Source organism: Cottoperca gobio, chromosome 17 (assembly GCF_900634415.1).
Source record: "Cottoperca gobio chromosome 17, fCotGob3.1, whole genome shotgun sequence".
NCBI classification, from domain to species: domain Eukaryota; kingdom Metazoa; phylum Chordata; class Actinopteri; order Perciformes; family Bovichtidae; genus Cottoperca; species Cottoperca gobio.
The window spans coordinates 8,235,370-8,256,467 of NC_041371.1; the positions used below are offsets into that span (position 1 = coordinate 8,235,370).

The window sequence follows — 21,098 nt, forward strand, 5'->3', positions numbered from 1 at the left end:
TGAAATATTAATAAAAGCACCTGATATGTAGATGATGGAATAGACATGCCTTTCCTATGTTTCAAGACTAAGAAGAAAACGAGATTAAACAATATACATTTTTGGGCCCAGCTGCCTAATCTGTTTGTAATCGTACAAAAATTGGATTGTGGGGGACTATGACCAATGATGGACGAAGTAAGTATTTCTACTTGTAAATTATACTCCATAGGTCTATGTCACAGAAAACATTTTGACTTGTCGCAGTAAGAAAAGCACAGGTGTAAATAACAGAATTACCAATGGCATAATTCACTAATGTTAATGGTAACGCCTGTGCTTTTTTTTTTATACAATGACACGTAAAAATGTAACAAGTTGTGCATTCTAAATTGTACATATGTATTAACAGCTAGATATACGTTTGGTGTGAGACTAGTATAGAGATAAAATAAGTGACATGAATTACATTGACTTGAATGAAGGTGGAAAATGACCATTTAAATTGAAAAAAGACTGCAGTAAAACAAACTCGAAACAATGATTCATGAGTGTTTTCCCCCCACAATGCATTGGTTATTTTACTGTGTATATTCAAATATTCATGATTATTTCATTCTATCATATTTAATATTAAACGGGTGGAGCTCCATAGAGTAGAACGTAAGGAAAAATACCTCAAAGTGCAGTAGTTAATTGATTAAAATGTTTGTAAATGTACATATGAATCATAGTTTTGGGTAGTATAATGTAGTAAAAAAAAATAAAAATCAAATCTCTTAAATAAATAATCTCTAGCATATTCATACTCTATTAATTCTCTTTGTAAATTGGATAGATTCAAAGTAGCTTCCTAAATTCAAGGTTTCAACTGTTATGGTTTTCGTTTCGTTTCATAGTAGTCGTCTAGACGTTTAGTGTTTTCTTCATATTTACAAAATTCACATTTTCACAAATTCTTTAGTGGGATAAATAGTATGCCCACTTTTGTGATGTATTTCTTTCCATTTGTTGGGGATAACACATTTATATAGGTGAAGCCATTATTAGTACATTTGTCAATTTTAATATTTATTTCGTTAGTAATCAAGTACTCAAACTGAGCAAAACATTAAGGAAGTGTATTATTGTGGGCATAGTTCGGAGCACGTGATCAACCGAAAGTGACTGATTTGGCTCTCGCGAGAAAAGAACTAACGGTTGCCAGATCCACGAACTCCAGGCACTGAACCCAGGTCAGTCTACTCGTCCCGCTCCTTCAGCGGTTACAACAGACCTCGTATACCATAACTGCAGCTCGACCAGCCGAATGAAACCGCCCTCACCAGTGTGAAGAATGAATCATGGGACAGCGTTACTGTGGAAACGACGGTAACTTCCTTTTGTTAACCTAGCATGTTAAATACGGTAAGCTAACAAAAGCAAGTGGTTAGTGAACCGACGATATGTTCAAGGTTTGCTGCATGGTATGATATATCCTGTCTTGCCGTTGTTCGTACCGGTATCAGCCTGCTGCTTGGAAACGGTTTAACGTTAGGTGATGCTAACGGCTCAACACGGTGCTCATCCTCACTGATGTGACGCTAGAACCTATTGTTAGCTGGTCTGTTTGGTCAAGAATCGGCTCAATGAAGACCGTTAGTTGAGTGGCTCCATAATCTGCTGCAGCTGAAAACAACACAAGACCACAGCTAGCATGATGATGCTCCAGCATGGGTCAACACAGCTCCTCTGCCTCACAGCCAGCAGTGGGGTTCCTCTTTTCACAAGAGGAGCCTCCAAACAGCTGCCCTTCTCTGTCATCGGCTCCCTGAATGGTGTCCACATGTTCGGGGGTGGTCAGGAAGTTGTGTTGTCCTCGTGTGAGACTGAAGGCGGGGGTAGAGTGGTGTGGAGAGTTTTCCAGGACAGTGTGATGCTCATTGCTGTGAGTGGAGGTGGACAAGGTAGTGGAGGTGGACAAGGTGGTGCAGGTGGCAGCAAAGAGGAGGAGGTCCGTTTACAACGCCTCCTGGAGAATGTGTGGAGCTGCATGGTGCTGGTATTGGGCCAGGATGAGTTGACTAATGTCAGGAATGTTGAGAGGCTGAAGAGGGACTTGCGGTCCTGCTTCAGCCTCATTGATCAACTGTTGGAGGACAGGCAAGAGGGCATACTGGGTAACCTGACACACTGCGCTGATTCACTGCTGCCTCCAAACCCCACTCTTCTTCAAGAGGCTGTGGATGGCTTTGCTCAGGCATCAGACAGTGAATTTGGCTGCCTTATCGTCCATGGCCGGATAGCTGCAGCAACTGAGAAGTGGTGGCGCCTGGCACCACAGGAAGTTGTGCTGCTCTCTGCTTTGATGCGGTCCCTCTCAGCCTCTGGATCAGCCTCTTGTGATTACCCAGTTTTCCTTCCTCAGGGCAGCCCCACCGTGGCCCACCGCCTGCTCCGCTTCCAGCTGCTCCCTGGGGCAGATGTGTGTGTGCTGTGCGGCCCAACACCTTCCCTGCACAGAGCCGAGAGTGGGATAGTGGGTCGTTTCTGGACACCCCTTGTGGAGACCCTGAGAGACTGCCTGGCTGTTGGAGAGCGCTGCTTACCACCATCTGTATCATTGCGCCCTGATGTGCTGGCACTTCTTCTCATCAACCGTGAAACACGTCGCTCAGTCTCCTGTGTGCGGACTTTGACTAATCATCCACTCGGTGACCCTCCTTTACCCTCCAAGGCCCGCTGTTGGGAGCTACTGAAGCTCTTCTACATCTTCAGCACGACACGCTACTTCACCCAGGAGGAGGCTTTGTGTGTCTCCCCTGAGGAGAAGGCTCAGAGAGGCAACACTGAAGACTTTGTCCTTGGATTTTCCCACCAGCCGCTACAGTGCTATCTAGTTACAGAAGAGTGCAAAAGCTATGGACTTCAGACTCCACAACACCAACTCTTCCTGCTCATCCCACTGTCAGTGCCCACCTTTGCGCTACGTACGGTGGCCACACAGACTCTCTCTGATATAGTTGCAGCCCCTGGGTTTTAATTGAACAATTTACTTAATTGACGGTCAACTCACCATCTTTGACCTAATAATATAAACTGACAGGTGAATTAGCCGCTGCTGTTTAGATTTTTCTTATACCTTTATTGATGACTATAAACATATGTACAAGTTGACTAACTGATCTAGAGGCATACAAATTACCGTCCATCTGTTTTATATTTCGTAAAGACAATCATAAATAGACCAGTGGTAAGAGATGCACAATATAAAAAGGTTATCAGTGGTTATTTTTTACTAAACTAACAACAATTAAAAATGTCATACCAAAGTGAACTGCTTTGAGCTTTGTTTTGCATTCAAGAGACAAAGTCACTGTTGCACAATTGTGTCTAACTTCACTGGCTTCAAGGCTGTCTCTGCCAAAGTAATGAGGTTAGACCTACTGAATACTAACATCATCACTGAGATTGCAACTGTATTTCAAAATGTATTGGAGAATCATGGGAACATGTTACGCTGGCATGAATAAGTGCCTGCTGTTTGTTGTTTTGACATGTTGAATCCTAAATATAGTTGGTTACTTTCTGTTCTGTTTTTGAGTGATCTATTTTCCCTTTCACTAATGTGATAATGATCGTGTTTGGCCACTATTGGTTGAGCGTTTCACAACAAAACTTGAAGAAAAATGAACCACTTGCCAAAAGAAGGCAATTAATTATTGATCAAACTGCTCACAAATTAAAGTAAACTATCTGTATTCCCCACCACATAATGCTAAAATAATAGTGGCAGCGACTTTTGACAAAACACACCATTGAATACGTCATTTCATGTTAATTGCAATGCTATTGTTGTCACATACTCTGCTCTCGATATATATATATATATATATATATATATATATATATATATATATATATATATATATATATATATATATATATATATATATATATATATATATATATATATATATATATATATATATATATATTCTGATCATCTGAATAATACAGATTTTGTCAGAGGAATATGCATTAAATCACCTGCGGATAGAGGAAACTTAAATGGGCTGCAGTCGATATAGGAGGAGCATCCACAATGATTTTGTTTCCCCAGTAGCTTTTCTAAGTCTCCACCCAAACCGCATGGAGCACCCAGAACAAAACAAGAGAGGCGCAGTGAGCCCGGGACACAGTTGGAAGCTGCAACTGGTTCGCTGGTAACTTCGCTGGTAACATCCCTCTGACCCACGTCTGTAGTCCTAAACTGTGTCAGCTCGGTAACCGGAGAACCGAATTGATTGACAGCCCTACGGTGAGATAACGGAGGAGAGGGGGTGGGATAACGGGCCACACAAAGGGGAGGGATACGCTCGAACTGGCTGTGGTGTTGCCATGTGTGCAGGGACTATACCCCAATAATCCCAGAGTTAAAAGCTCAGTGTATGTGGACGCAGCCAGGGTCTTTAGAAACATCCAGGGATTTTTTATCAAAATTGTGTCGAAGCCCACTTGTAGGCTAACCCTTGAACGGTCCAAAGGTCTGGGCGCTTAGTCATTTTTCGGAGCACGGTGCTGACACTTGCACAACTTTTTATTTCACTCTTCTCGAGTGTAGTACCGTTTACGTCAAGTTACGTTACGTTAAGTCACTGTGCACCTTTTTTTTTTTTAGACGCTCTAAAAGTGACCCTAGTTGAAAGAAGTCCGTGTAACTAACATGTCAGCAACACGTATGCAGTTGCTATCACCCAGAAACGTCCAGCTTTTAAGCCGGGGGCGAAACGAATTGTTAGCCGGTATCAGTGGAGCGCAGCGCCCCGGTGTTGGCCCCAGGATCCACTCACTCACCTCTCCCCTTCTGTCGTCCTCCTCTCCCGGCAGAGCTCTGTCGAGTCTGAGTGCGACGCGGCGTGGGCTCCCCAAAGAGAAAATGTCCGAGAATGGAGTGTCGTCCCGGGCCAAAGTGTTGACCATCGACACCATGAACCCCACGGTGAAGAAGGTGGAGTACGCCGTGCGGGGGCCCATCGTGCAGCGGGCTTTGGAGTTGGAGAGGGAGCTCTCTCAGGTTTGTACAGGCCGTCTGATCTCATCCTCTATGGACAAGACTTCTATCTGTTCTTTCATTGAAACCTCCACTCACTCCACGCATTGTGTGTTGTCTGTCTTCCATGACATCAGCCTGTTCTTCTATAGGGCAGGCTGGCAAAAAACCTGTGTGCCTTTAGTAAATCTACATAAACCAGTGCAATGTGCCCAGAAAATATTATATCAGAAGACCTTTAATTCTCCATCGAACTGTTTGAAAGCAATTGTAATGTTAGGGTATTGGAAACAGAATACTAACATTGTTCTTCATATCAGTCAGGACTTGCCTGATCTGTTTGTATGCATGTGGATCTTATGGAGCTTTAATTGGTCTTTTAAATAAAATCCCAATGATGAATGGTATGATTCAGTTTAAAGGGGCCTTTGTATGCGTAATTGCTGCTGATGACTGGTTATGCTTTTAGGATGAGAGCATTCAGCAGGTTTCCATTCCTGGTTACGCTCTCACTATTACCAAAGAGAACTGCTATCACTTTCTGTGCCACTTGCTTACGCACCCTCTTATCAAAGTCCGTCAGTTAGTCAGTAATCCTGAGGAGGCTGATCATGTCGGATAATCTGTCGGCTGGTTGATGTTAATGTCTCTAAACCGCAGTTGCGTATAGAGAGATCCTCGGTGAGAGGTTAAATTCCATAGACTAAACCAGATACTGTTTATTTTCTTGCTGTTTATATCTGTGTCTCCCTGTCTGACCTACTTGTGATGTACTATCATATGTTGCCTCACTTGAACTTGAAAGCCTTAATGTTCAGAATGTCCAACTTGGTTGATCCGTCCAATATAGTACCTTTCCTTTTTAGTGAATGGTCCTCTCAAAAGTTTAGAAATCAGTATGAATATCCATATTAGGCTCTCAGCTCTTGTGACCAGCATTTTAAATCAGCTCTTCTAATCCATTTTTTTTTTCCATTCAGTATATTATAGGTCCTTTCCTGCTTATTGGCATTATAGATACAGACCATTTGTGCATTTCCATTTTTTTGTTTGTTTTCTCAATTTAAAAGAAAAATCTATTTTCAATCTCTTCCTCTCACACAGTTTATGGTGATGTGGCAACCAGCTGTTAGTGTACCGAGTGCAGTCTGGTGTGAAAACTGTCCTCTCTTGAGTGCTTTGCTTAGGAAAAGGCACGAGTATCGCATACAGGTTCTTGCACAGGTGAAAGAGTCAGCAGGGACTAATGGCAGTGGGGATCGTTTTAACCAGATGGTTGACTGGCACCAAAGATCTTAAGTTGTGTTTGCTTTGATCAATGTCTGCAGCTGATCCCCTCTCTCCTTATAAGTGATTTATTTACTTCTTGACTGTACAAGAGTTTGATCAGGCGTTATCAAATTGATATGCAGATATTCAAAAAGCAGAAGAAATTGCAGTTGGATTCAACTGGTAAAACACAGTCGATTACCATACTTGTTACAACAGTAGTAAATGTTTTATTCATCACATTTCCAGCTAGGACGGAGGAAGCACTGCGATTTCTTTGTTCACAGACTGCAGATTGTCCCACTGCCAGTCTTTTAGTACAGAACCCAGCCAGAAGGCAAAAATGTGGCACAAGTAATCATCTACAGCCCTCCCATCTTTAAGACTTTAACTGCTTGTTGTTCCATCCAAAACAAATTCCCCTTTCATTTGAAATACTCCTCCCTCGCGGTTTGGATGGTGTTGCATTTCTTTGGGAAACGGGTCACAATGGTATTCTCACTTACATCGCACAGATAAACTTACGCTGTGATACCCTACTCCAGTTTCCTGTGCACCTTGTTGTTTTGAGATCTTTGCTTTTCATTTACACTCCCAAGTGCAGCCTTGTTCTTGTTATTTTCCCCAAATACTAAAGCTGTCAGATTTTCAGCACAAGGATTAGAGACAAGACCGACTTTGAGCCAGTTAACACATGCACGAATAAAGGCTTCACATTCAATTATTACATTGTGGTCTTTGTTTGCCCTAATGAGCTGCTAGCTGATAGTGAATGGGGACCTTTTAGAGAGCGTCGCTATGGGGACAGCCCATAAACGCACAAGGCTAGTTTTTGTCAAATTCTTTCCACATATTCTGGCAGAAGGAAAACCAATATGCAAACCTCTAAAAGAAACTGTAATGAGTTTGAATTCCATGCATTAATTATTGAGTGTATTCTCAGTTTACTGAGAACTAAAAGAAAAAAATTAAATTACACAGTCACATTATGAAAAGTGAATTTTTTTATTATCTTTGTTTATGATTACATTTAACAGCTTAAGTCGCAACGTTATTTACAAGGACTTGTACTATGTGTCGTCATTATTAAACGTTTGCTTTGTAAAAACCGTGGGAGTAAAAATAAATACTGCCTGAGCTTTACATCAAGAGCAGTTCCACCTTCTGTATTGTTTGCTGGACTGTTTTATTAGCGACAAAAAGCACTGGCCTTTTCGAGTGGGTTCTCAGGAGCAGAGGTCAGTGTGTTTCTAAAAGATCCCTATCGTGGGCACTACTTTTGACCTAGGGGTGTTATTTCCCTGAGTACAATACTATTGGTCCAGCCTGAGAGACGCCTCTAATGTGTGACCAATGGGTGAGCCAGAGACTCGAGCCTCCTCAAGTCTGAACTGGATTGGGCAAACAGGCTGTTATGATTTCCGCAGGGTGTCAGTATGAGGTTCAACTTGTGGCTTTTCTGCAGTGTCACGCTGTTCCTAACATCTGGCGTTAGCACAATGTGTGTGTGCGTGCTTGTGTTTGTGCATGTGGCGAACAGCATTGCTGTTTGTCCTCTGTCAGTTGTCTCAGCTGCTCAAGAGATTATCTTGTTGGAAACATTATACTATTAGCCTCGAAGACAGTAAATTGACACCTTTTATTTTGGTAATATATTATCCTGATTATTTCTGATGTTGTTTACTGCTGCTTTGCTTTCATACGTACTGTCCTTTCCAAGTCTGAACTAAGGAGTATAAAGGCCTCTGTGTACTCTATGTCTCAGAAGGTTAATGGTATCAGTATGATAAGGTAGTGTGCACAGGTCAAAACTTTATCCTGTGTTTGCACATAAAGTACTATCACCAAGGTGTGTGTGTGTGTGTGTGTGTGTGTGTGTGTGTGTGTGTAATAACAAGCTGTTTATTATGTCCTATTGTCTACATCTGCACCCTTGTGCGCGAAATACTAATAAAGCGGAGCCTCAATCATAGAAAACAGTTCAAGAACTCCACGCAGTACATTTAAATGGTGCTCTTCTTCGGAAACTGAAAGAAAAAAACACATTCTTTTATTTATTACTTTTATTATTGACTAAATCAAATGAGAATTTACCTAAAAATAGAAAAGTTTGAATCTGAAATGTGCTGTAATGTACCTGTACAGCTTGTATTATGTGGATATTTTCATTTCCACAATCTCTTTACAGACCGGTCACTGGTTCAGTCCAACTAACAGACTCTATTCCATCCCTCAAAGTGGTTACGTGTAAACCACCAAACCCCGCTGTGCGCTCAGCAGCTGCTGGGCTCTCAGTCTCTTGTTGCATGAATATTTATGGAAATCTTCTATATGTACACAGAGCCATGGTTGTTTAGGTGCAGTGGGTGTTCTCTTAGACACATTTAGCCAGGTCTGCTAAGGTGTGCAGACACTGGACATTTCCATAAAGATAATTAGATTCTTTCTTGTGTACAAAGTGAAGAAATGCTTTCATTGTTCACACTTTTTTCCCATTCTTCAGATGTATAATAAATCTTATGTGTTGTGTTTATGCTATGCAGGGAATGAAGAAGCCCTTCGTAGAGGTCATCAAGGCCAACATTGGTGACGCACATGCTATGGGGCAGCAGCCAATCACTTTCTTCCGACAGGTCTGTTCCTGATCCTTAGCCCTTAACCTCTAATCTAAATTTAGCACCTCCCCTCTGACTTCTCAGTGTCTATGAAACCGATGTCTTCCTACTTAACAAAGTTGTTGTCTTGTGCAGGGTTTTGCATAATGTCCCCTCCTTTATCCTCACACCTCCCTCTGTTTCAAGGTCTTGGCGCTCTGCTCCTACCCTGAGCTGCTGAATGACACCACATTCCCAGAGGATGCTAAAAGTAGAGCACGCCGCATTCTGCAGTCCTGTGGAGGTTACAGTATGGGTGCGTTGGCTTTTACACAAGCACAGTGAGCTTTATATAACCCCAGTAGCTAATTATCACCTTTCTCTTTGTTTGTGTGTTAAATGATGCTTCCTGGTGGTTTGGCTTTTGTTATGTAAAACCTTTTAAGTTTAACTAACTTGTATTGTCTCCATTTAAATCTCCCTCAGGCTCCTACAGTGCCAGTCAGGGCATAGAGTCTGTGCGTCAGGATGTGGCCCGCTACATTGAGCGAAGAGATGACGGGGTGCCCTGCGACCCAGACGACATTTACCTCACCACGGGCGCCAGCGACGGCATTGTGGTACAAAACCCGTCTCATCTTTTAAACCCATACCTTTTAATACCTTTAATCATGTATGTTTGTAAGTTTAAAGTTCCCTGATGTCTCGATCACTTTGCGGGGAATTTATTTACAACATCGAACTGACAAAACGGATGTATTTTGGAGCGAACCCTTCGTGAGTTTTTAAAGGACACATCACGGGGAAATAAGTGCCTGTGAGTGCAAAAAGTTGCATTTATTCAAGATCAACAAGATCAAATAAAAAGTGCTGAAATCAGATCAGAATTATTGGCTTGTCATCTTTTTTAAAAGCCAGTTATAACATACTCACAGCCCCTTCCATAGGTAATCTATGAGCTACCTGTCTATGAGTTACAGAATGATGCTTCCTGTTTGTAGTGTTTAATTTCAAATAGTTTGCACGTGTATATTCATGATTCATTAAGAAAAGAAACTCAAATCCAGTGCAGTGCACCTGTAAACAACAAATGTGTATGCCTATAAAGTGTCATGCAGACAAAGCTACTCTGTGCTAATCCTAAAATATACAGCTGGCATATCTTTCTTGACTTCCACATCATGCACTTTCAGACCGTGCTGAAGCTGCTGGTGTGTGGCGAGGGTGCGGCCCGCACAGGTGTCATGATCTCCATACCTCAGTATCCCCTGTACTCGGCCGCTCTGGCCGAACTGAGCGCCGTGCAGATCAACTATTACCTTAACGAGGAAACGTGCTGGAGTATGGACATCAGCGAGCTGCAGCGCGCCCTGGACGAGGCCCGCCGCCACTGCAACCCCCGAGCCCTGTGCATCATCAACCCTGGAAACCCCACAGGTAAAGTTTACTTCCTGCTTTTGGTTAAAGTGACCACTTTTAAGTTTTGTCTGTTTTAGGAGACAAAAGAACATAAACATTTAAAAGGACTTTAATTTTGACGTAACAAAGAAAATGAAAGTGTCAAATTAGGTCTTAGGCTATTGGTAGTATCTAATGTATGTACTCTTCAGTTTAAATGATTTAGCAGTTGAGCAAGTTACATTCATCACCATGAAAACAGTTACTTTGATTAAAGAAAATCTGCCAGATGGGGTTGAAAGCCCCAGAAAAGTCTAGTAACTGGATGTTGAGTCGAGCTGTATTAATTCTTTAATGTAGTCGCAGATGATTTGGCTTTAATGTTAAAGTCTTACATAGTTAGATAGATTATTTTACATAATTAGAGACAGGAAACACGGGGGGAAAGGGGCTATGAAAACAAAGATCTAACAAATGTTTGTGGCTAGAATGGATCTGGGGATGTTGCGGCTGTATGGTACACACCCTAAACCACTATGACCACAAAGATGCCCAGGAGTGAAGCCCAGGAACCTTTCTGCATAAGATCACACATCAGTGTGTCCTGCTAAGTGTCTCTATAACCACACATTTCATGCACTAGTGAAAGAAGAGCCACAAGATGGCAGCAAATGGACATGCCTGCCTGGCTAACCACCACTTTCAAACCTTTCTTCTTAATGAGCCTCCGTTTTCCTTCACAGGTCAGGTTCAGAGCAGACAGTGCATTGAGGACGTAATCCGATTTGCAGCAAAGGAGCGTCTCTTCCTCATGGCTGACGAGGTACTGTCTCTCTTCCTCTCTTTTAACGTCTGCCTGCTTCGTTGTTTTCTGTGCCCTGTGACATCTGCCATTCTGTCTTCATCTTCCAGGTGTACCAGGATAATGTGTATGCTGATAGTTGCAAGTTCCACTCTTTTAAGAAGGTTCTGTTTGACATGGGGCCGGAGTACTCGAATACAGTGGAGCTGGTGTCTTTCCACTCCACCTCCAAGTGTTACATGGGAGAGTAAGTCATTTTATTCTATTACATTTTCCGGATAAATCCTTCAGACCTTGTAAAAATAACATTTAGTTCTTTGTGTTTACTGTAACGTGTTCTATTTCTGTCTTTTTTTTGTTTTCTTTCTTAGAAATAGCAAGTTTATTTCTATAGCACATTTCTTACATCGGGGCAATTCAGTTTGCTTTACGTAACTAAAACCAAAAGGAACATCCGTATATCAAATCTAATTAAAAAACAGTACAAATGACATACAGTGTTAATTTAGCAGAGAGTGATATAATTAAAAGATAAGTAATATAAAAAGAAAATACAATAGAACATAACAAAAACATTGTTGCATAGAAATATATATTTTTATAAATTGCTACGTTTGGTGCACATCTCAGATCTTCTGGCTGCTGAATGCTGCTTCACCAGGTTTAGTTCAGACTCTTCCATAATTGTTTTGTCACATCCGAATGTTTTCTCTCCCTGTGAGGTGTGGCTTCCGCGGAGGCTACATGGAGATCATTAACATGGACGATGAGGTGAAGGCCCAGCTGACCAAGCTGGTGTCCGTCCGCCTGTGTCCTCCCGTTCCTGGACAAGCTCTGATGGACCTGGTGGTCAACCCCCCGCAGACTGGGGAACCCTCGTATGATAAATTTATCAAGGTAGAGAGTACATCCCACAAGCAGGAGGGGTGGGACACATTAATCCATACACAAATATATTGCAACATGCTCTCTTGAGGTACAATATCAATACACCAGCATCATTATACATTCTCTCATCAGAAATGCGATGATCGCTTGCTGCTTTCAGACGGTACAGCCTTCGATTCTTTATGTTTTATAGAATAATGTCCGCTACATGTACACGTGGCTGTGTTACAATGGCCACGACTGTATGCACTTTGTTCTAAAAATCTCTGTGAAACTGAAATCAATTAAAAATACAGTACAATATGCACTATATCTTGTTCTATCACATTATATTATTGTTTCCGAAAAACAACTTTGACAATTCTCTGTCACACCATGCACAAAGCTGCTTTGGAAATATTTGATATAGTATCATAGGTTACTTATGAAAAGCACTTTATGACAGAACCCCTTGTAGACATTATTCGGTGTGTAAGAGGATTCTTTGTTCACCTCATGGCTTTCATATGATCTCTGTTGCGGTGGCCATTCATTTGTCTTGTGGAGCTCACAGAAGTCTGGAGAAGATGTTAGAAGAATCCAGAGACACAGTCAGGCCGTCATTTCACTTCCAACTAATAAAATAAAGCAAGGGGACGATTTAGTGGTACTTTAACACAACCCTGTTCAGAACGGGTTATTTTTAAACACTGCACACATTTTTCTGTACCAAAGATTTCCTCCTGACCTCCTTAACGTTACAGGGAACTGCTGCATGAGATAACTTATTTTAGCACAGAAAGCGTTTCCTCATCCTCTTTTTTTTCTTCTCTCTCCCACATCCAGGAGCGCACAGCCACCTTAAGTGCCTTAGCAGAGAAGGCCACGCTTACAGAGCAGGTTCTCAACACTGTGCAAGGCATCAGCTGCAATCCTGTGCAGGGTGCTATGTACTCCTTCCCTCGCATAACCATCCCTGAAAAGGCCATCAAAGAGGCCACGGTGAGTCCTTAACCTGCTCTCGTAAATGCTTCAATGAGTGATGATGGTGAAGTTTGAGATGGATGCTCACGTTCCACTTATACACAAGACCAACATCTCATACTCTACACTGTGCTTTATCCAGGTTCAGTCCACAGAGCAAAGCTGAAGGGAACAAAAGATTTCCAATAGCTTGTGCTTTCAATTCTGTCCCGAGGTTGACTGCTCAGTAGGAATTTTCCGGGAGGGCTGTCGAGTCAAGCCACTGAGAATCTGATTATCCTTACAGGAGAAAAGGTCAAAGAACAGACAACTTACTGATCAATCCCAGTGACTCTGATCACCGTCTTGATCACACAGTTGTAGCATTGCTTTGTTTTTGGCTGTGTTCTTCCCAAAAACATAAACACAGAGCTTCTTTAAAGGGATAGTTTGGATGTTTTGAAGTGGGGTTTGCTGTCAGTCAGCCCTTTCCCGCAGGGAAATCCATGCATGGATAACTGCTTCAGTTTCCAATCAGTGTTCTGTCTGACGGCAAGGTAAAGCAGTGAAAATATTATAAATATAACCTACACTTGAACTGATATACATTTTTATAGGTGGGCCTTTCTTTCTGGTGGCTAAAATATGTTTTGCTTACATTGCTTTGCTTCTGTGCAAGTACGAAAGCCGTCTACTGTACACCGGCTATGAATAAGTACCTCATACAACCGTACTTCAAAAGATCCGAACCATACCCTCTAACAGCACTCAACATTACCATTGAGCTTGTTTTTGATCTCAGAACTCAGCTTCTTCTAAGGCTGCGACAGTTTAAAAAGGTTTTTACAAAAGCTTTTGATCCAGAGGAAATTCAATTAGTACTCATCTCTTCTCTTTTTTTTATTCATATCAACCTTCAGTTATGTTTTGTACTCTGAATGGCGCCTGTGCTAAATAATTTTGAGACACAGACAAAAGGGAAACTGTTGCCATGAAACTGCAGAGTAGAATTATTAACATGAAGAACTTTTGAGGACTTTTTTTCCAATGAAATAAGCAGTGTATACTTAATGGAGATTGCCCATTTTAATGTTAGGAGTGCAGGAATTTCTGCTTTCATTTGGTCCAATTCTGCTTTAAATTAATTAGATTTTCTACAAATTGAAAATCTTTCATAGCCAATTTAAGTTAAGAATGAATAAAAAACATCATGTAGTGGACGAACATAATAAATTAAGCAGCTCAATGGGGCAGTACATGCAGTACTTTTAGTATGAAAGTTATACTGTGAGTCACAGCGGTCACACGGCTTTAGTTCCAGCAGAACTGCAAATAAAAAAGTATTTCCTGAAATAGTGTCATGTCACTTTAATATGAAGCCTAACTTTATGTTTATCTTCCTCTCTGTCAGGACAACGGTCAGCAGCCAGATATGTTTTACTGCATGAAGCTGCTGGAGGAGACGGGGATCTGCCTCGTACCTGGAAGCGGCTTTGGTCAGAAGGATGGGACATACCACTTCAGGTATAGAGAGAGAGAGGTAGAGAGAGAGAGAGAGAGGTAGAGAGAGAGAGAGAGGTAGAGAGAGAGAGAGAGGTAGAGAGAGAGAGAGAGGGGTAGAGAGATGACGAGAGTTAGAGATAGAGAGAAAGGTAGAGAGAGAGATGTTGGTATATCTCTCTTGTTAGTAGTACTCTCTCTATATAAATGTATCTTTCTATCTACTCTCGACCCTCTCTCTCTCCTTTCTCTCTCTCTCTCTTTCTCTCCCCCCCCTCATCTATTTCTTCTCTCTCTCTCTTTTTCTCTCTCTCTTCTCGTTCCTCTCCCCCTATTCTCTTTCGCGCTCTGCTCTTCTCTCTCTCTCTCTCTCTCTCTTTTCTCTACTCTCCCAGCTCGCGCTCTTCCGAGTAGACACTCGGTCTTCGCCCTGCGCGCTTTCTCTCGAGAGGGAAAGGAGTCGTGCTCTCGGAGTCTTGAGGATTCTCTCGCTCTCCCTCGCGCTTCTTCTACTCTCTCTGCTCTCTCTTTTTCCCCCGCTCTCCTCGCTCTCCCTGCCCTCCTCTGTTCGGTCGGTCCGCCCCTCTCGATTCCGTTTCCTCTATCTGCTCCTGCTCTTGCCGTCGCTTGCTCCCGCTCCGCGGCGCTCGCGGCTCGCTGCTCCCTGTTCTACTGTTGCTCCCGTCTCTCGCTCTCCGCTCCTCTTTCTCTCTCTCGTCTTTCTCTTCGCCTGCCCTCTCTGCTCTGCTGCTCCTCCTTGCGCGCTTTGCCCTCCTGGCCTCTCCTTCGCTCTCGGCTTGCTGGTCTCTCTCGCTCCCCTCACCCTTTGCCTACTCCGCCGTCCGCTCGCGTCTAGCTCTCCCTCTTTCGGCTCTCCCTGTCCTGCTTCCTCTCTCCTGCGCCTCTCTCTCACTTTCTCTCTCTCCCTCTCTCCCTCTCTCTTTCTTCCTTTTTCTTTTTCCCTTTTCTTCTTCGCTCCTCCTTTCTCTTTCTCACCTCTCTCTTCTCTCTTACTCTCTCCCTCTGTTCGCTCCCTCTTTCTCCTTCTTTTTCTTTCTTCCCTGGTCAGTTTCTCTTAGATACTCTCTTCAGCTCGACCTCTTTTCTTTCCTCTGACCTCCCCCCCTATTTTTCTTTTTCTCTCCTCTCTTTTTCGAGGATTGATAGATCCTCCTTCCCCGCTCTATAGTTCTTTCGAAGATCTCTCTGCGGTCTTAAGCGTCTCTCTGCTGTTAGTTTTTCAGAGATTATCTCTCTCTCTCTCCTCTCTCTCTTCTCTCCCTTCTCATCTGCGCTCTCCAGCTTCTTCTCTTCCTGCTGCTCGCGCTCGCCCTCTCTATCTCGGCTACTATGAAAACTCGTCTCTCACTAAAAGGGTACGCAGAATGCTTCGGAGATCACGCGTACTAGGGAAGTCACTGTCGTCTCGGCTCAGACATCTTCTCATTGCCTACCAGGGATTAAGGGTGACGATGTTCATCCCGATTACCTTGCGGTCGTCTCATGAGCACTTAGCTACAGGTACCGGGCTTATGTTCTAGTCAGGAAGAAGAGGCTAGTATGATAAGTGCTCTGATCACGCTCCCCGACTCCGCTCACCAAAGTCACTTCTAACACTGTAGGGTGAAACACGGTAGCAAGGGGGATCGGGCGGCGTTCAGGGTAAGTAGTGCGCTCGATTCTGCATAGGACTAGAGAGACCTTGGCAAAGTAGATTTGTCTGATGAATCTAAAGGCTCTAGACTTCAATCTGATGCTCATAATGGAATGAAGTCAGTCACTTTCCCTGTCTGAAAGCTGCAGGAAAGATGCCTTTATGAAAATGTGACCATCTCCCTTTAACTTTAGTTATTGAATTTACTTTCCAAGATGATTCTTAAGAGCGTTCTTCAAAATCCATACTAATCTTTAACTCTCAGTTAAAAGCTAATGTTTGTCTTTCTTTTCTTTCCCCTCCCAGAATGACCATCTTGCCACCGAAAGACAAGCTGACGATCCTGCTGAACAAAGTCAAGGAGTTCCACCAGAAATTCACACAGCAGTATTCTTAAATTGCCTGTTTGCCACATCTGTTCCTCTATGTACAAAGGGAGGAACCCACCAACCACAACACAAAGAACTCAGCCAATCAGAATATATCTGTCACTATTAAGTGCCTTTCCTACGGCGGCTCTTGTGGTCTCTGTGATGACACACTTTAGCCTCGACAGCTATCTCATTCGGGCATTCGCAGATTGTATACAAGGCACTGTTTTGTGCTGGAAAACAAAACAAAACTGGAAATGAAGAAATTAATTCAGAGTCGTGTGTAAAATGTGGTTTCAACTTTGAAGGATATATGAACTGTAGGTCTGTGTATTTGTGAATATGAGCAATAGATTGTCTATGTGAATGCCAAGATAAAATAAAAAGGTACAATTGAAGGAAAATGATGCTGCTTTAAAACCATTTAGTATATGTACAACTGGTTAAAATATTACATTCCTGCAGGCAGTACTTGACAGGGAGAATATGTAGAAAAGTCTCCCATTTGCATGATGATTCAGAGATGATTTTGTAGAATCAAAATAAATGTAACAGTTGCTATTATGTCTCGTTATTTTTGGAAAGAGCTGGACCGTGACCGTGGATCACAAAATGTCATAGCTGCATTATTTAACATTATTCCTTCAAACCTCCAAACTTCGCTCAGGAAGGGATTAGGCAATACCAGTTAGTCTTTATTCAAAATTCTCTCAGAAATTGTCCCTTTTTTAAACTCAGTTTGCAACATAAACATATCTCTGTACTCATTACACTGTTAAAGGCCAAAGGAGAATGTTTAAATCACAAAATGTTACTCTTTTAAGTTAAAGTGAGTCATAAATGTAATGTTTGACAGAATCTTTTTTAAATGTCATCTTACAAATGAAAAGTTGAATTTATGAGCAATGACACTGATGCTTGTTCAATTTAATACACTTATTTGGTCTGATATGACCAGTAGCTTTTGTGTAATTTAAACTGATATTGCTCTGTAACTGACAGTTACTTTATTACCTTCGTCAAAGTTAACATGTAGTTACTTTGTGCTACTGTTACACTACATTACAAGTCCTAAAAATATAAAACTTTAAGTGGTTTTATCAAAAAAGTAAGTCAAGAAATGAACACTGTGCCCATTCCACTTGCTCTCAATAGAGATACTCTTTCGATTATCCTATAGCAACTGACCTGGGCTGCATTACTTGATTTTTTATTATTATTATTATTTTTGGTCACTTGAGGACTGCTAAATAAGATGAAAATTAAGCATTGACATATCATCTTATAAATCCGTTTGTTGTTTTGTTTTTACATCCAGCAGACAATAGCATTAATTTAGAGTCGTGTTTCAAGCCACCTCATGAATATAAGTCCAATATTCACTCCTCTTTTAAATCTGTTTTGGTATCCCCAAACATCTGCGTAAAATATCTGGCTCCCCTCTGTACACCTGTGTTTGGGAAAATTGGGAAAGCGGCTCCTTTCACATTACACGTCATTTAAGTCATTGCTGATATAAAAACATTGATTAGTGCAGCTTCAAAGGTGGAGTCTGGGATCCTGGAGAAAGATTGTTGACATGTGTCCATCTCGCTCCCACTACCTTTCTCTTTATTCATCTATAGCCTTTCGCCTGTCCTGTGCACGAGCGTGAACACCCACTGTTGCTGATTTGCTGGAATAGAGGGTATGCACTGAGCCAAATTCCCACCCTAACACACCCACCTGAGGGCAAAAGGGCAACACAACATCCAGCAACATAGCTGCTTTTTGTAGGGGAAACTGGAGAAATAATTACCTGCTTAATTTAAAGGCAGTTGGACTCGACTGTGACACTTACAATTTACCAAAAAAACAATAGTCCATGGACATTGGCATGTGGCCAGGAATCTGAACAGTCTCCCTACAGCAGTTTGAGCTGCTCTGTTTCAACATCGATGAAACAGGCTGGAAAAACGTGCTATGGTGGCTTAAAGTCAACCTTGTTTTTCTGTCGGGGAAATGCAGTGACTAAAACTATCCATCAGTGCGCTAGAAAAAGTATAAATAACCATTTGTTTAGCCACAAGTAGAGGTTAAGTTTGCTAGCTGTCGTAAATGTTGTACGCTAATGCTAATAACGTTAGCATGCTGTACATGTGGTGAAAACGTGACTAGCTGAACCTTGTGAGTTATAATAGTAACTGTAACTGTAACTGCACTTTACAAATAGAGAAATGGCAACCGCAAATCCACGTTCAGCTGCCTGGGTTACAGTTATTTTTGTCTGTAAAAGAGATAACGCTTAACTGCAGTGATTTCCACCTACGGTGACGTCAAATGCATGGCCTCTAAACCCTTGTGTGGCTGGTTTGAGCCACTTTATTTCCATTCACAGAGCCAGAGCTGTGTGAACACCGGATCTTTATTTCAGCACACATAAGAAATGGACAGCTACCGGATTATGAGGAGATATTCGCTGACTTTGACAAAAAGTTTATTGGATAAGAATTGCTGACTCCACCTTTACAGAAACTGACAGATTGAATGTGAGGAATTGAATGTGCTATTATCCTGCATACGCATTTACACGCTGGTAGTCACATTAGTTTACACATCAAATAGATACATCTTTCAACAAGCGAGACATTTATTGTTTGCACAAGAACAGTTAAAGAGTGTGTGTTGAACCAATTTATGGATTCATTCTCATTAGGAGAGGCTGACCTCATTTAGCCAAGTAATCTAGACAATTTCCACTTTAAAGAGTGAGGCTGCTCCTCAGGTGACACACACATCTGTGAGATGGGCAACTGTCTGCTGAAGCTGTCACCTCTGATAATGTTGTTCAGCTTGATTTGAGGCTCAAAATGCTGCTGTACGTGGAGATCCAACAACTGCCTTTATTGTCTCTATTAATCTGTCTTCGATTTTATTGCCTAGTATACGGTTTCCGAGCAAACTGGGATGATGGATGGTAGTGCAGGTGTGTGTGTGTGTGTGTGTGTGTGTGAGTTATAGAGCTTGAAAGACTATGTAGAAAGTGTGTTAAAATAAAGCATGTAGTTTGAAGATGTTTTCTGCTCTCTTCCTCTCTACTCCACAGTGGCTGTCAGCTTTAATTATCTTTGACAATGGGCCTCCTGAATCCTAATTATACTGAGTCTTGTCTTTCCTGGAGCTCCTCACCGTTCACTCCGGCAGCATGACGCGCTCACACGTTCCAGTCCTCTTCACCCTAAATTAATTGGGTGCGTTTGCCTTTTTTTTTATCTCCTCTCCTGACATCTTTTGGGAATCAAAGGTCATCATTAGTTCGGGTGAGGATGTAGGGCGACAGAGAGACAGTCATGCATCAGGCAGCAGCACTGTCCTGTTTGTGAGAATGACCGCTCTTTATTCACTGTGTATATGACAAGATTCATATGACTGACCTGAAAGGCTTATTGAGACTCAGTAGTGTTTGTGAGGTGACAATTATATCGTGTTCATTATTCTGTATGTGTGGACAGTGATCACCATATGAGTCTTTTAGCTGGTCCAAGTCTTAACTTTGGCTGGCATTTAGCATGGAAATGAAAGGTGTTTCCACAGGAAATGTCACAAAAGACTCACATTAAAGGTATTCGATATCTTAACTCAAACTCAAACTGGCTATTGTGGGAAGTTAATTTGTTCAGGTTATTTTCTTTACTTTAAAACACAAATCTGGTTAAAATGTGGAGGGTTATGTTTGTAATCTGGAAGCTAGAGGATTTGTCTTTCTTACCATGATTGCATTTATTTATTTATTTTGCTTGAATGAATCAGAGGGTTTATCATGTCAGGAGGATTTACACAGAGCAGTGTCCGGTAAGATATGTCTGTGATTTCCAAAATGTCTTAACATTTTAACATTTTGCAACGAGGAAGTCGACCAAAGTTTGCAGAATACTAAATGATCCAGGTCTGTTTCTCCCTTTGTCCTGCATATTGTTATTATCAGCATCTCCAATCAAAAGCTACCGCTTTTTCTGTTTTCTTGAAGGTATGAAGTGTGGTTATTACTAAACTTGAGCTCAACTCTGTGGTTGCAATCATTATGTTGAACACATTAATTGGCACTTAGTTGTCGTGTAATTGCAGATCTGAGGGGACACAAGAGATTTCTGCTTCCTGTGCCATGTGATTGATTGTGGTTCATGTGAAGGAGAGCCTGATTTGCATCCATATAGGATAAGTATTATGTCTCAGGACTTTAGAAAGATGATTTGTTTTCAAATGCTTTAAAAGCGGGAGATCTTACAAATCTACATTTGCCGGCTAATTAAATTGTTGACAGGATATTCAACCTCGCAGGTGTCCGTACGGCCCAAAGTGATGTCACACCATCAGACCTGGCCCTTCGGAGGGATTCCTTTGCACTGCTGCGTCTGGTACATGACCCCTCCTAAAACGGTGAATTGTCATTGGTCGTTGGGCCTCATTAGGTGTTACTAACCCTGTGCTTAGTTTTATAACCCTTATTGGTGAATAGAATCATTCAAAGCTTCCTATTTGAAGCCTATATCCTTCTGAAATGTAGGTTATGGATCTTTAAAGAAAAAGTAATTCACACTTTCATATGACATACTCAATGGAGAAGGGCAGCTTAAAAAAAAAGTAAGAGAAAAGAAAACAGTCAGAGGGAGGGAGTGATGATACAGAGATT

General features: G+C 41.9%; 2 protein-coding genes across 4 annotated transcripts; both read left to right on the forward strand.

Moving 5' to 3' along the window:
• Nucleotides 1–1,158: 1,158 nt before the first annotated feature.
• On the forward strand, nucleotides 1,159–16,990 carry gpt (glutamic--pyruvic transaminase). 3 transcript variants are annotated; one of them, XM_029453549.1, is made up of 12 exons: nucleotides 1,159–1,350; nucleotides 4,849–5,035; nucleotides 8,824–8,913; nucleotides 9,082–9,190; nucleotides 9,361–9,494; nucleotides 10,068–10,311; nucleotides 11,016–11,095; nucleotides 11,185–11,321; nucleotides 11,797–11,971; nucleotides 12,788–12,943; nucleotides 14,316–14,428; nucleotides 16,365–16,499. In XM_029453549.1, the coding sequence occupies exons 1-12, from the start codon at nucleotides 1,316–1,318 to the stop codon at nucleotides 16,453–16,455; spliced, it is 1,551 nt and encodes a 516-aa protein (XP_029309409.1). In that variant the 5' UTR covers nucleotides 1,159–1,315; the 3' UTR covers nucleotides 16,456–16,499. The 3 variants fall into 3 exon arrangements, with proteins under 3 accessions (XP_029309409.1, XP_029309410.1, XP_029309408.1); XM_029453550.1 differs by lacking the exon at nucleotides 1,159–1,350 and adding an exon at nucleotides 4,124–4,279; XM_029453548.1 differs by lacking the exon at nucleotides 1,159–1,350 and having other exon boundaries at nucleotides 4,347–5,035; nucleotides 16,365–16,990.
• fuz (fuzzy planar cell polarity protein) lies at nucleotides 1,357–3,548 on the forward strand. Its single transcript, XM_029453551.1, has one exon. It carries the CDS (start codon nucleotides 1,676–1,678, stop codon nucleotides 2,999–3,001), a length of 1,326 nt encoding a protein of 441 aa, XP_029309411.1. The 5' UTR covers nucleotides 1,357–1,675; the 3' UTR covers nucleotides 3,002–3,548.
• Nucleotides 16,991–21,098: the final 4,108 nt, after the last annotated feature.